This window comes from Cebidichthys violaceus, unplaced genomic scaffold (genome assembly GCF_023349555.1).
Source record: "Cebidichthys violaceus isolate CVI_PGR_0920_01 unplaced genomic scaffold, fCebVio1.0.p SCAF_70, whole genome shotgun sequence".
NCBI classification, from domain to species: Eukaryota; Metazoa; Chordata; class Actinopteri; order Perciformes; family Stichaeidae; genus Cebidichthys; species Cebidichthys violaceus.
In genome coordinates this window covers 636299-651528 of record NW_027176928.1, presented here as the reverse complement: position 1 = coordinate 651528, position 15230 = coordinate 636299, and the positions used below count along the sequence as shown (strand labels likewise).

The window sequence follows — 15230 nt, the reverse complement described above, 5'->3', positions numbered from 1 at the left end:
GTAAGTACATGTATTGGTTAATATTTAATATGTAAGTAAATTTAGTCAAGCACATTACTTCACGTTCTTTACTGTACTTTATACTACTTCTGGTACTTAATACTATGAACAGCAGAAACAGTGAACATTATAGATTTAATTTTAAAAAGGGTAAAGAAATATATATAAATAAATATTATAACTTGGATTAATAAATATTTACTTTCATTCAAAGTGTGTGCAGAGAATAATTCGAGGAAAGAGTGCAGATGTAAATGTTTCATTATACATTTATTAAGCAAATAAATAAAATAAAACAAAGCTCTATTGATGCTCGAAAAATAATGTAAAAGCTTTTATTATAGGCAAAAACATATGATTATTTTCTCAATATAAATACACTGCGACCAAATATAATTCAACTTTCACTAAGAAATGCAGCTTCTTAAATACTTAATAATTACATGTTTTCTGGAGAAATTAAATATATTTTTGGTGATCAGGTCTGAAAGGAATAGTTTGATCATTGATATTTAGGTAATTTGCTCGTTCGCTTTTAAAAAAAAATATCAGGCGTGTTTACCATGTTAGCTTAGCTTAGCACAAAGACTGGAAACGGGGGGAAACAGCTAGCCTGGGACCGGTTACTTCCCGGAGTCTTCACTGGTTGACTAGACAAGATAATCATAGTTATATTTAGAAGAAAACAGCACATTCATAGATGAATAAAAAAGGCCTAAACACAAAAATACTGTTATTTAAAATTATGTCTTATCGCTAAACAACAGCTTCAGGGTTGTAACATGAATATAAGCTGCAAAAATGAACATTGGGATCACAAGACAATTGGCCTGAGATCATGATTGGCAACCAGGAATGTTTTGTTTTTTAAACTCAGATATTTTGGGGTTTATTAAATCAGAATCAGAAAAATTAGACATCTGTCTGCCACAATGTTATTCTTAATATGACCACCAGATGGCAGCAAAGTCACGCTTTTGATCTGTTGATGTTTGTTTTCTTGTCGATCTCTTTTTTTATAAAACTATACATTTTCGTTTTTTTTTTAAGATTTAACGTCTTCAGGCAGACCCAACGGTAGGACGGGGAATTAGGGCCATCGTAGATAAAGAAAGATAATAAATATGTCGCCTGGGAACGGGATAATATTCAGAGAACCAATTTAAGTTTTACATTTAACTCACAAATTCACTAGATACAACTTCAATATTCTCTGAGAATAGAAATTCATAAATTTGCATGACAAAATTAAAAAAATTCTGCACAAACTCTTTCTCCTGGGATTATAAAGTCATAAATATGTAAAAAAAAACTGAGATTAAAGTTGTACATTAACGAGACTAAAACTCAAATATACGAGAACAAAGTGAAATATTCTCTGAGATTATAAAGTCAAACATTAGCAAGAAAAACTCAGAATGTACAAGATTAAAGTCCTAAATTTACAAGAAAAATCGAATTTACAAGAAAACAAATCTGCGATTATAGTCTGAAATTTACAAGAAAAAACTCTGAAATTAACTGAAATGAAACTCACAAATTTACAAGAAGAAATAATTAAATCACAAGTTTCATTTCACATGTTTTTTCTCCTCCATATAATTTAACCACTTTAATCTCCGAGTTTAATCTTTAAAATTCTTATTTCTCCTCTGAATATTACACCCCTCCCCCTCCTTAATCTATTTTAATCTCAGACCGTAATGAGAGACGGAATAACACATTGTTGGTTTTGGTATATTCACAGAAAACATATAGAATAAGTTATCATTTATACTCTAAAAGTCACAATTTCCTTCCAAAACATCACTAATGTTTCCTAAATTCCATAACGTTTACACTCCGATGGCCACCTGCCTTTCTCCCTCAAACTGACCTCCCATTGCTCGTTCACTGCGTCTCGTTTTTTTAATGCGACATTCTATGTGTTGGACTTGTGGATGCTGACTTTCTTGCGGGTGTTGTCGCTGCAGCGCTCCAGGATGAGCTCCGGACTCGGTCGAGGAGGAACGACCGGAGCTTCCTTCTTCAGATCGCTCTCCGAACCGGAGCCGGACGTCTCGGGGACGTTGTCTGTCGGTTAGAAACAACATTGTTGTTAGGACGGTTTGTTTTTGGTTTTCCATAATATCTTCTCCATTGTTTCTCATCCTTACCTATATACAGTATATATATATATATATATATATATATATATATATATATATACAGTATATATATATATATATACAGTATATATATATATATATATATATATATATATATATATACACCTATGATAATAAATATGTAGCTGGGAACAGGATAATATTCAGAGAACCAATTTAAGTTTTACATTTAAGCCACAAATTCACTTGAAAAAACTTCAATATTCTCTGAAATCTTAAAGTCATACATTTGCAAGAAAAAATTTACAAATTTCACAAATGAACGAGAAAAAAAAATATTGTCTGAGAACATACATTAATAAATTTGGAAGAAAAACCAAAGATATTCTGAGATATAAGGCGCACTTAAAATCCTTAAATTTTCTCAAAAATTGACAGTGCGCCTTATAATCCAGCGCGCCTTATGTATGGTTACTTGTTGTGCTTATTGATCGATTTTATGTGGTACAATGCGCTCAAAAATCTGTCGAAATGTGTAAGTACGACTTTGGTAAGCAACGAAGCCGCTCCGCTCAATGGATATTTGGAGCATTACGGTACGCTGTGTCACTACCTGATCGGCCCCGTAACAGGAATGTAATGTCTAAACTAAAAGTCAAAATCGATCAATAAGCACAACAAGTAACCATCGGTCGCAATCGTCGTCCGAGCTTTCACGAAAGCTGGAATCATCACTGAACAGCCAAGTACCGATAACAGCAACAAGACTGACTCGGAAAATGACGAGAGGGATTCGAGCATTCTTGATGCCGAAATCACACAGCTGTTTCACTCAGACACTGAAGATGAAGAATTCGATGGATTTGTGGAAGAGGAATGAATCGATAAGTGAGTGTATTTTTCTGTACCGGTATTTGTTGTTACAACTGAGTTGAATAAAGTTTGATTTACCGGACTGTGTTGTTTTGCTTAATGCGCCTTATAATCCGGTGCGGTTTATGTGTGAACATAGACACGTTAATTCACAGTGCGCCTTATAATCCGGTGCGCCTTATAGTCCGAAAAATACGGTACTGTATATATATATATATATATATATATATATATATATATATTGCTCCCGAAGCTCTCATATTTTTATAAATCTTTTATTACTAAGCTCCTACAGTACGTGTCTTAACAAACAGGTTAACATCATCTGCAAACCGCTTTATGTTTTATTTTCATGACCTACCGGAGGTATAATTCCTCTTATTGTATCATCATTGTTGAGTTGAACTGTGGGCCACGCCCCTTACAGCCTGAGAGCACCAGGTGAGATTGATCCGCTAATTAACTGGCTTTGCAGTCACACACTCACAGAATCACAGCAGAGCAGCACTGGGAGTCTGGGAGTAAGCAACAGGAGTGACTGAAACAGTGTTTTGTGCAAACCAAAGCTTATTTTGAGCAAGGAAGAAGCAGCCGGTGAGCTATCATGCATTTATAACTGTTGTAACTGTTGTAGCCCATTGTTTGTAGCCATTGACTTAGATGAACTGATTAAGAACTGCAAATACTGATGGTTAAAAGCATGTTGGGTAAATATAGTTAGAATGCTGTCATGGTATTTAAATATAATTAAAAATGTGATCTATTCAAAATCATGTGATTTAAGTGTAATTAAAACTGTGAAGAACCATGTGAGCTAAGTACAATTTAAAAAGTGATGCATTTAGAAGATTTATCTGATTTACTGTTAAAATGATGAAATCATGATCAAATTCAGCTAAAAATGTATTTACTGTATTTAATTAATTGACTCACAATATTGGAAATGGATTATTTGCTATGTATTTACAAGGTTAATTTTTGGGTATTTAATTTAAGTCATTTAAGTATTGTAGTCTGTTCACTGCATGTGGTTATCTTGCTTTTCATTTTCTTCAGTGGTGTTTTGTTCGTATTTAAAGGTTTTTCACCTGGTTACTTGATCAACTGCGTCAAACCTCTAAAATAAAAGAAAGACGGAAAAGAGAGCAAAAGTGTGATCAATGAGTGGAATCCTGTGACGTCTTCCTGAAATTGGCTGTCCTTTTCAAGTGGGGGAGTTTCGCACATTGAAACCTCGCAAAAGTGAGGGACCCCTTGGCAATCATTGTTGATTTAAACCCACTCGAGCTCTCTACCACCAGGCTGTAGTACAGCAGGACCGACAGCGGAACCTAAGATTTAACGTTCCGCCCTAGAACCGCGTCTTCCTTACCCTGGTTCTTCCTCTCCCTCAGCGGTGACTTGGCGCTGTTCCTGGAGCTCCCAGTGGGCTCTGTGAGGCGGCCTCCTTTCTGCTGGAGGTATCGCCGGCTGTTCCTGCGGTACGCGTCCTGGCTGAGCCGCTGGCGAGCCTTGTTGTGGATGCTCTTTGCATTTCGGATGGTGGACCTGAGACGAGGGCACACGGCCGTAAAGGTGAATTCTTTTTCAACTTCCAGCTCCAACTCTTACATTTTAACATATCAGCACTTAGATTAAAAAAGAAAGTGTTTTTTTTTTTTTAATTCAGATGACAAATAAACTTTAATTCAGTTTACTCAAGTACTTTACTTATGTACAAATTACATCTCAGAGGGAAATGTATGTTTTACTTCACTACATTCATTTTAAAGCTTTAGTTTCTTTACAAATTGAGTTTTCACTTGTGAAATATCATTCACTTGTGCTTTTAATAGATAATGTAGTTTTTGAACGTTTTAAATAGTTTCTTCAGGATGAATTCTTGTGCAACAGACTGAACTTCTCTTTCGTCTGAAGTGACTCAATAACAAAGTGACCAAAGAGGAACTTTGTGCAAGACATCACCTCCTCACAGTCGAAGGGTTTCACTTTAAACCTGATTGTGAATAAAATAAAGTGCTTTATTTTACACTAGAAGTTCATTTTATGAACTCTTTACTTTTGGTTATTTGAAAGTGTGTGTGTGTGTGTGTGTGTGTGTGTGTGTGTGTGTGTGTGTGTTGTGTAGAAGCTAGTAATTCTAACTTTTCAATGATTTTTTGTGAATATATAAAGGTTAATTTAATTTATTTTATCTCTGAGTGATGTGTTCGTACCTGCGAGGAGGCGGTTTGTGTCCCTGCAGGTTGGTCCTCTCTGCTTCGTAGATCTCTCGCTTTCCAGCTTTGTGCAGGAACATTGAGGGGAAGTGACCGGTGTCATCTCCTCTCCTGTGAAAATATCCAGATTAACTAACGGTGACAACTGTAGGATTCATTTTAGAAGATGATAAAGGGACTGTGTGTGTGTGTGTGTGTGTGTGTGTGTGTGTGTGTGTGTGTGTGTGTGTGTGTGTGTGTGTGTGTGATATCATACCTGACGACCCACCAGCCGTCCAGCAGCTTGTGAATCACCTCTATAGTTTCTCCGATCTCCAGAGAGATCTCGTCCGGCTGCTCCTTCTTGTAGGCTTTGATGGTGACGAACATTTCTCCTACGGAGGAACAAAGACGGCGTCACAAACACTGAAACTTTATTTAATCGACGCGACGATGTCATCTGCTTACCTTCGTAGTTCGGCACGTCTTCCTCGGCCTCCTCCGGTCCATCCAGAGGCTCCAAGTAGGACGCAGGAATCCAGCCTCGCTTAGACTCACACTGGCAGAACCACCAACCTGAAGGCAACAGCAGGAACCTCAAGACCTGGTCTCACTTATTAAACGTTAAAGTCACCACGAGGAACCTCAAGACCTGGTCTCACTTATTAAACGTTAAAGTCACCACGAGGAACCTCAAGACCTGGTCTCACTTATTAAACGTTAAAGTTACCACGAAGAACCTCAAGACCTGGTCTCACTTATTAAACGTTAAAGTTACCACGAAGAACCTCAAGACCTGGTCTCACTTATTAAACGTTAAAGTTACCACGAGGAACCTCAAGACCTGGTCTCACTTATTAAACGTTAAAGTTACCACGAAGAACCTCAAGACCTGGTCTCACTTATTAAACGTTAAAGTTACCACGAGGAACCTCAAGACCTGGTCTCACTTATTAAACGTTAAAGTCACCACGAAGAACCTCAAGACCTGGTCTCACTTATTAAACGTTAAAGTCACCACGAGGAACCTCAAGACCTGGTCTCACTTATTAAACGTTAAAGTCACCACGAGGAACCTCAAGACCTGGTCTCACTTATTAAACGTTAAAGTCACCACGAAGAACCTCAAGACCTGGTCTCACTTATTAAACGTTAAAGTCACCACGAGGAACCTCAAGACCTGGTCTCACTTATTAAACGTTAAAGTCACCACGAGGAACCTCAAGAACTGGTCTCACGTTAAAGTCACCACGAAGAACCTCAAGACCTGGTCTCACTTACTAAACGTTAAAGTCACCACGAAGAACCTCAAGACCTGGTCTCACTTATTAAACGTTAAAGTCACCACGAAGAACCTCAAGACCTGGTCTCACTTATTAAACGTTAAAGTCACCACGAAGAACCTCAAGACCTGGTCTCACTTATTAAACGTTAAAGTCACCACGAAGAACCTCAAGACCTGGTCTCACTTATTAAACGTTAAAGTCACCACGAGGAACCTCAAGACCTGGTCTCACTTATTAAACGTTAAAGTCACCACGAAGAACCTCAAGACCTGGTCTCACTTATTAAACGTTAAAGTCACCACGAAGAACCTCAAGACCTGGTCTCACTTATTAAACGTTAAAGTCACCACGAGGAACCTCAAGACCTGGTCTCACTTACTAAACGTTAAAGTCAACACGAGGAACCTCAAGACCTGGTCTCACTTATTAAACGTTAAAGTCACCACGAAGAACCTCAAGACCAGGTCTCACTTATTAAACGTTAAAGTTACCACGCGGAACCTCAAGACCTGGTCTCACTTATTAAACGTTAAAGTTACCACGCGGAACCTCAAGACCTGGTCTCACGTTAAAGTCACCACGAGGAACCTCAAGACCTGGTCTCACTTATTAAACGTTAAAGTCACCACGAGGAACCTCAAGACCTGGTCTCACTTATTAAACGTTAAAGTCACCACGAAGAACCTCAAGACCTGGTCTCACTTATTAAACGTTAAAGTCACCACGAGGAACCTCAAGACCTGGTCTCACTTATTAAACGTTAAAGTCACCACGAGGAACCTCAAGAACTGGTCTCACGTTAAAGTCACCACGAAGAACCTCAAGACCTGGTCTCACTTACTAAACGTTAAAGTCACCACGAGGAACCTCAAGACCTGGTCTCACTTATTAAACGTTAAAGTCACCACGAGGAACCTCAAGACCTGGTCTCACTTATTAAACGTTAAAGTCACCACGAAGAACCTCAAGACCTGGTCTCACTTATTAAACGTTAAAGTCACCACGAGGAACCTCAAGACCTGGTCTCACTGATTAAACGTTAAAGTCACCACGAGGAACCTCAAGAACTGGTCTCACGTTAAAGTCACCACGAAGAACCTCAAGACCTGGTCTCACTTACTAAACGTTAAAGTCACCACGAAGAACCTCAAGACCTGGTCTCACTTATTAAACGTTAAAGTCACCACGAAGAACCTCAAGACCTGGTCTCACTTATTAAACGTTAAAGTCACCACGAAGAACCTCAAGACCTGGTCTCACTTATTAAACGTTAAAGTCACCACGAAGAACCTCAAGACCTGGTCTCACTTATTAAACGTTAAAGTCACCACGAGGAACCTCAAGACCTGGTCTCACTTATTAAACGTTAAAGTCACCACGAGGAACCTCAAGACCTGGTCTCACTTATTAAACGTTAAAGTCACCACGAGGAACCTCAAGACCTGGTCTCACTTATTAAACGTTAAAGTCACCACGAAGAACCTCAAGACCTGGTCTCACTTATTAAACGTTAAAGTCACCACGAAGAACCTCAAGACCTGGTCTCACTTATTAAACGTTAAAGTCACCACGAGGAACCTCAAGACCTGGTCTCACTTACTAAACGTTAAAGTCAACACGAGGAACCTCAAGACCTGGTCTCACTTATTAAACGTTAAAGTCACCACGAAGAACCTCAAGACCAGGTCTCACTTATTAAACGTTAAAGTTACCACGCGGAACCTCAAGACCTGGTCTCACGTTAAAGTCACCACGAGGAACCTCAAGACCTGGTCTCACTTATTAAATGTTAAAGTCACCACGAGGAACCTCAAGACCTGGTCTCACTTATTAAACTGAGGCTATGTATCTTTTGTAAACTCTTTGTTGATCTCGGCTACAAATAAACATAAAGTTGATGTTTCAGAGTCGAGCTCTTCTCACCGTTCTGGTTTTTCTCCACGATCTCCACCAGGTCTCCGGTGTGCAGGTTGATCTCGTGTTTGGACGTCTTTTCGAAGTCTGCGATCACTCTGTAGGTGTCCAATATGATGGGGCTGGAGATCTCTGAGAGGTAAACAATAAACATACAGTTTAATACAGTGAAAAACGTCAATTTTCTTGTAAAATACATTAAAGACATTTTGTTAAACAGCCAAAACCTGAAGTATATCAACATATTTGGAGTCCAAGATCTAAACAAAGCAATATTAAATCATAAAGACTAGACTAATGGTGACAAGTTCGGCAAAATCAAGACATAATTATCTCTTTTGATAAAAACTTTTACAGGATTAAAAAATACAATCCAGTTGCTGGAGTTAAAAGTACAACAGTTACAACTGATTATTAAAACATTAAATACGTTTACAGATGAACGTGTATATTTGAATTAAAGAAAAGAAGCTTTTGCAGCAAGAAGACACTTGTTTTACATTTCATAAACGAAGGCAACTCAAATGATTTCTATAAAGCATAAAAACATTAGCATATGAAGCAAATAAAACAAAAAATAAGACATTTTATAAATAAACATTATTCTCTACCGGATGCGTTTCCTCTGGTCGAGTCTTTGGAAATCACAAACGTCTCGTTTCTCTTCAGCCTGAAGAGAAAATGATAGTTTTCATTTGTCAGTTTGTCTTTATTCTTTGACTTATTAATCTTTTAGAAGTGATTCATATTTTGTGTGTGTGTGTGTGTGTGTGTGTGTGTGTGTGTGTGTGTGTGTGTGTTACACTGACATGTTTGGGTTGGGGGGGTTCTCGTCCTCTCTCCTGACCTTGAAGAAGGTTCCGAGTTCTCTGCATCGTGAGATGTGAGGCGGCAGGTTGATGAGTGAGTGACAGTATTCAGCCAACGTGTTCTGTCTGGTCTCTGGTGACTTCTCACTGATCAGCCACCGCGGAGCTGAGCACATAAACAGTCACATGTTGTTTAAAATAAACAACACAGGAACTGGACGACGGTTTCCCAGAGACGCCATTTTAAGATTCTGTAGAAAGTAATGTCTTTTTTTTTATTTGATCCTACAATTAAAACGTGTAGTCCCTTTTTGAGATGTAGTAAAGTAGAAGTATAAAACAGCATTTAAATACTCAAGTAAAGTAAAAGTACCTCATAATTGTGGAAGTTTCCAGACTTTCCGTTTGCATCAGAACTGAGGTTTTTGTCTCCATGTTGCAACACGTTTAGTTTAGCAATTACACTTTCACGAAGCTAACGCGCTAAGATGCTAACGGTACATGCTAAATGCTACATAATGCTAGGTGTTAGCACGATGACAAACCAACATGCGTCATACACTATCAGTTGGAGTGTATGCGCTGTATTTAGAATATTTTCATGTTATCTCTGCTTCTCTTCAAAGACACCAAATCATGTTACATCTCAGCTCTTTGGAGGCCTACGTTCCTTCTTCTTCATTTTCACTCTCGTTAGTTCTTACTTTGAACCTCGTTTTGAAATCACTGATTTCATGCTTGTTGCAGCTTTTCTCCGTTGCTTCAATTATCAAAGAAAAGAGAAGTGGATTCACCCACATGTGTCAAATAAGCTCAGGTGCTTCCTGACAGGACCTTACAGCATTAACAAGTAACAGAGAGAGTTTCACACAAATACAACGTCCTTAAAACGCCTCATGCAGCTGCTTCACATCTATATGAGTTATCTGTTCAGTACCAGTCTGTGATTAACAGTGTTGAACTTAGTTTTGCTTCTTCACTGACTGACGTCCTAAAAAAACTAAAACTTTATAAATTTATAAAGTAAATGTTTTTGGTTTTTGGGCTGTTTTAAGTCCAACAGACCTGTAGAATTTATTAAATAATCTAATATTTTTTTCCATAAAGAGATACTCCTCATCTTCCCACTCCTCTAGTGGGGAGATGGCGACATCTGCTGGCCGTTTTTCTACATCACACACATCCAAGTAGAAAATAAGTTACTGTATTTAATGTATGACTTATGAACTAATGAACTTAGTTTTGCTTCTTCACTTACTGACGTCCTAAAAAACTAAAACTGAACGACCGTGACGACAGGAACCCAAACATAATCTGTATTTTACATGCAAACAGCTGAAATATAGGCAATATTATTATTATTATTATTATTACTGTTAGTACTACTATTATTAGTAGTAGTGCTATTATTATTACTCTTTTTATTACTATTATTTGTATTAGTATTATTTGTATAATTGTTATAATTATAATTATTATTATCACTCTTGTTATTATTACTAACATTATTACTAACATTATTACTAACATTACTACTATTATTATTATTACTATTAATACTATTATTTGTATTATTATTACTATTTATTTTTTAAATTATTATTATTATTGTTATTACCTGGTAGTGAAGGGATGATTCTGTCCTTCTTCTCGATCTCACCAGACTCGATGGGAAACATCTCCTTCAGCAATTTCTGCAAACCAAAAGAAAAACCATCCGAACGTTTCTTTATGCTGGCATTTTAAATCAGTTTTTAAACTTAACATTTGGTCGGCCGAGCTTTTATTTTGTAGGGCAGAGAGGGGAGCTCACGTGGAAGGTGTAGATCTCAGGATACGTCCTGTAGATCAGCTTCTCCGTCAGGTCGCTCCATTTCACCATCAGCATGTACACCTGCACATATCACACATATTACACATTACATATCACACATATCACATATCACACATATCACACATCACGTCACACTTAAGCACAACGTCTGTATGTTCAGAATTAGCTGAGTGGACGTGTTTGAAGCTTACGTAGTGCTGACTCGGGTACGAACGTTTCTCGAAGCCCAACAGCTCCACATGTCTGACGTAGGTCTCCTCCATGCTGAGATACAACCGACAACTGAAAGGAAACACAGCGGAGTACAGGGCTTATATATAGTGTGTGTGTGTGTGTGTGTGTGTGTGTGTGTGTGTGTGTGTGTGTGTGTGTGTGTGTGTGTGTGTGTCAACCCATGAAACGAGTCAGTTCCTCTTTGCACGTCGACGAAAGTCATTTAACTTTATCGCCGAGTAAAAAGAAACAAGGAACTACTTTTTCTTTTTAATCAACATCTGTTTGAAAAAATGACGACGATATTTAAATTTAATAATAAGACAAGTAGTGGTAGAAGTACATTCAAGTACTGTGTTTGTATTTCCCATTTTATTCTACTTTCTGTTTCTTCAGCTACTTTACAGACTCTGATTATTAATATAAAGTGTAAATAAACTCATAAATGATACCAGCTGCAACATCAAAGTGATGAATGCATGAATCCATCAATAGTATCATACAATAATAATATAAATAATATTTTTGGTACTTTTAAGTTTATTTAAAGACACAAAAAAAATTCAGAGCCTGGAAGTTGAGAATTCCCCTCTCAGCTGTTTCTCAATAGCAACACGCCTGTTGCTTCTGCTCTTTGTGTCTTTGTGTCTAGTGTGGGCTTTCTGCTCAACTTGTGATTTCCAAAACGTCGTTTAGCAAACAGACGAAGAGGAACAAGAGCAACGCAAACAATCCCACATGCATCAACTTCCCCCTTTTGCAGCAGAGGAACAAATATTTGGTTTATTTATATTTCAGACGGTCACCGATGCAGATGAAAAACATAAATGACTGAACGTGTAGAGTGGAAATCAACTTTTACCAACAAAACAAACTAATACGCAACTACTTTGATTGTTTTTGAGTAATTTTTTAGAATTTATTAAATAATCTAATATTTTTTCCATAAAGAGATACTCCTCATCTTCCCACTCCTGTAGTGGGGAGATGGCGACATCTGCTGGCCGTTTTTCTACATCACACACATCCAAGTAGAAAATAAGTTGTGTAGTGTAGTGGTTATCACGTTCGCCTCACACGCGAAAGGTCCCCGGTTCGAAACCGGGTGGAAACACATTTTGTTTTTCCACTTCGGGATCATCTTTGAAACCTTTGGATCTGTGGCACAAATATCTGTTGAATTTGGAAAAACTATTTAATAAATAAATGAAGGCGATTGTTATTAGAGACTTTTAGAGGACCCCCCCCCCCCCCCCCACACACTCACACACACACACACACACACACACCATTTTAAAATACAAGCCCCACCGAATGAATTCCAACTGAAATGCTTTTGATGAAGCCTGTCATTTAATAACCTGTTTGTGTTTATCTAACATTATGATTCAGTCTCCTCTCCTCCTGTCTAACCCACCTAGCCCCACCCTTTCAAAATAAAAGCCCCATGGATTAACTGTATTTAAACATTAAGCTCAAAATGAGGCTTTTTTGTTGAAATAATTAATGTTCTTACTAATACTACGACAACTACTACTACTGCTGCTAATATTTCTAGTATTACTACTACTGCTACTAATACTACTTCTACTACAACTTTTGCTGTTGCAACTATTACCACTACTACTACTGCTATTATTACTACCACTACTGCTAATACGACCAGTACTACTATTACTTATACTACAACTGCTACTACTACTACTACTACTACTACTACTACTACTACTACTACTACTGCTGCTATTCATACTACTACCAGTACTAATACTACTACAGCTATTAGTATGAATGCTACTAGTATTTCTACTACTGCTATTACTGCTACTTCAAATACTGCCATTACTATTACTAATACTACTACTTCTTCTACTACTGTTATATTAAATACAACAACCACTGCTACAGCTATTACTACGACTACTTCTACTACAACTTCTACAAATATCACTACTGCTGACATTTTTTAAGCCACAGAAACTCATTCAAATATCAATATTTTGATATTCGAATATCAAAATGTTCAGCTTTCAGGAGAGGGTGATATGACTTTTCATATTTATAATCTTTACATTTTTGAATTATTAAGCTTTTTGCAATTTGTTTTGAATAAGATATCTGTGGAGAAAATCTTCAAATCCTGTTAAACTTCAACTTTCAAAGCCTTCTTCTTTCTCATATTTTCAGCTACTGACACCATAGTTAGACGTTTCAACTAGAAGGGTTTTCAGCAGTGCAGTTTAAATGCTTTCGGGCTTCAACATTTTTCAGACAGGTAGTCTCTCATTTCTGTATTTTCAGCAATGTTTTTGCAATTCATTTCAGCTTTCAGCTTTCAGCATTCCAACGGATTTTCAGCAGGAAATGCATTTTCTAGTATTTAAACAGTGCCCCCAAAATCGCGGTTGTGGCCAAAAATATCTGACATCCGTAGTGACCAGGAGTACCATAGAGAATGAATAGAGAGTTAAGAGAGTTAACACACATTCTAACTGTGTCATTTCATTGAGACTGGGTGACTTATTCATTATCCAACTTCTTCTGAAGTGATTGTTGAATCACACATGATATCTTCCTTCATAACTAATTGATTGTAGATTGTTTAAATATTCATAAAAAGCTGACAAGGCTTCCTTAATGTCTAGGATCTAGATAGGAAGGATAGAGAACAAGATGAACTTTTCCAGACGTACCTGAACACATCACTGTCAGCAAGTTTCCGTAGTGTAGTGGTTATCACGTTCGCCTCACACGCGAAAGGTCCCCGGTTCGAGACCGGGCGGAAACACATATTGTTTTTCATTACTAGCATCCGCGTTGAACATATTGGTATTTTAAAGCGAATTATTTAAATAAATGCATCTAAAAAAGTAAGACAATATAAACAGGAATAAAGAAATAAAAGAATAACAAAGAATTCGCAACCAATCTCAGTGACACAGATCACTTTGGTCGCTTCAATATGCCGAAAACCACTTTTTTATTTTGTGTCCCTGAATGTGCCATCTATATAGTTTCCGTAGTGTAGTGGTTATCACGTTCGCCTAACACGCGAAAGGTCCCCGGTTCGAGACCGGGCGGAAACATTGTTTGCTTTTCACCATAAATCCTGTTAATATTTGAATAAAGTCAACAAACTGAACTCCACGTTGAACTCTAATCCCGCTTGTTGAGAAATGATGACGTCGCATTTCAGTTCCCTAACTCAGCCCTTCTAAAATATATTAAGGTTTAAAGTTTGGCCTATTAACATTGGCATCCACCAGTAGCGAGTAAGTTTGGCACTAAGTTACTTTATTCCCTGTAATGAACTGAATGTAAATAGAATCAAAATGAAGTTTTGTAGCAGAAAATAGAAATTATAAGGCAAAATACAAGTACAACCAAATTGTTCTTTGGTACAAAACTTGATTAAAAGAACTTAGCCACATTCCATCACTGGATTTGTGAAACGGTACAGAAACATTCAAGACTGTTCTCTAGAAGGGACTTTAACAGTGGATTACTAAAAAGTACACAGTAAAAATAGTTAATAGTATTTGTGTAACTAGAAGTACTCAATCCAAAAATAAAAGGTTCATGAACAACTTATGGAAGAAATGTGTTTTAACCCAAATCAAAGTTGTTGGTTGTTGGTCTCTGTTAGAGTTTGACATTGGATTATTGAAAAAGTACACGGTAGAAGTAGTTTTTCATTGCAGTATTAGAAGTACTAAATCAAATCAAATAAAACATATCTACATGTTTGTAGCAGCACTGAAAATTGTTTTCCACTTCATAGTCTTTTTCACTTATTTACTTTAGTAAATCATAATCTTGTATAATAAATAAAGTTTAGGGACACAACCCAAACAAGTGGGTGTCTTATCAGCACAGGATAATCAGATTTTGTTGTAATTAATTGCAATAAACGGATAAATAATATGCCAAAGTAAGAACCAGTCACATATTGATTTATATGACAACAAAGCATGACAAATCAATCCAGCAACACT

At 37.2% G+C, this 15230-nt stretch overlaps 1 protein-coding gene and 3 non-coding genes across 4 annotated transcripts; 3 read left to right on the top strand and 1 right to left on the bottom strand.

Annotated features, from left to right (window-relative positions):
- Positions 1-251: 251 nt before the first annotated feature.
- ncf1 (neutrophil cytosolic factor 1) lies at positions 252-11292 on the bottom strand. The gene is made up of 11 exons (XM_068736607.1): positions 11214-11292; positions 11002-11082; positions 10807-10882; positions 9189-9354; positions 8991-9049; positions 8389-8511; positions 5648-5755; positions 5457-5574; positions 5198-5311; positions 4354-4529; positions 252-2073 (listed from the first exon to the last, which is right to left on the bottom strand). Exons 1-11 carry the CDS (start codon positions 11283-11285, stop codon positions 1922-1924), a joined length of 1245 nt encoding a protein of 414 aa, XP_068592708.1. The 5' UTR covers positions 11286-11292; the 3' UTR covers positions 252-1921.
- A 988-nt stretch (positions 11293-12280) lies between these two features.
- On the top strand, positions 12281-12349 carry trnav-cac (transfer RNA valine (anticodon CAC)). The gene has a single exon. It is a non-coding gene; the product is annotated as a tRNA-Val (tRNA).
- Positions 12350-13950: 1601 nt separating this feature from the next.
- Positions 13951-14023, top strand: trnav-cac (transfer RNA valine (anticodon CAC)). The gene has a single exon. It is a non-coding gene; the product is annotated as a tRNA-Val (tRNA).
- Positions 14024-14248: 225 nt separating this feature from the next.
- On the top strand, positions 14249-14321 carry trnav-aac (transfer RNA valine (anticodon AAC)). Its single transcript has one exon. It is a non-coding gene; the product is annotated as a tRNA-Val (tRNA).
- The last annotated feature ends 909 nt before the right edge of the window (positions 14322-15230 follow it).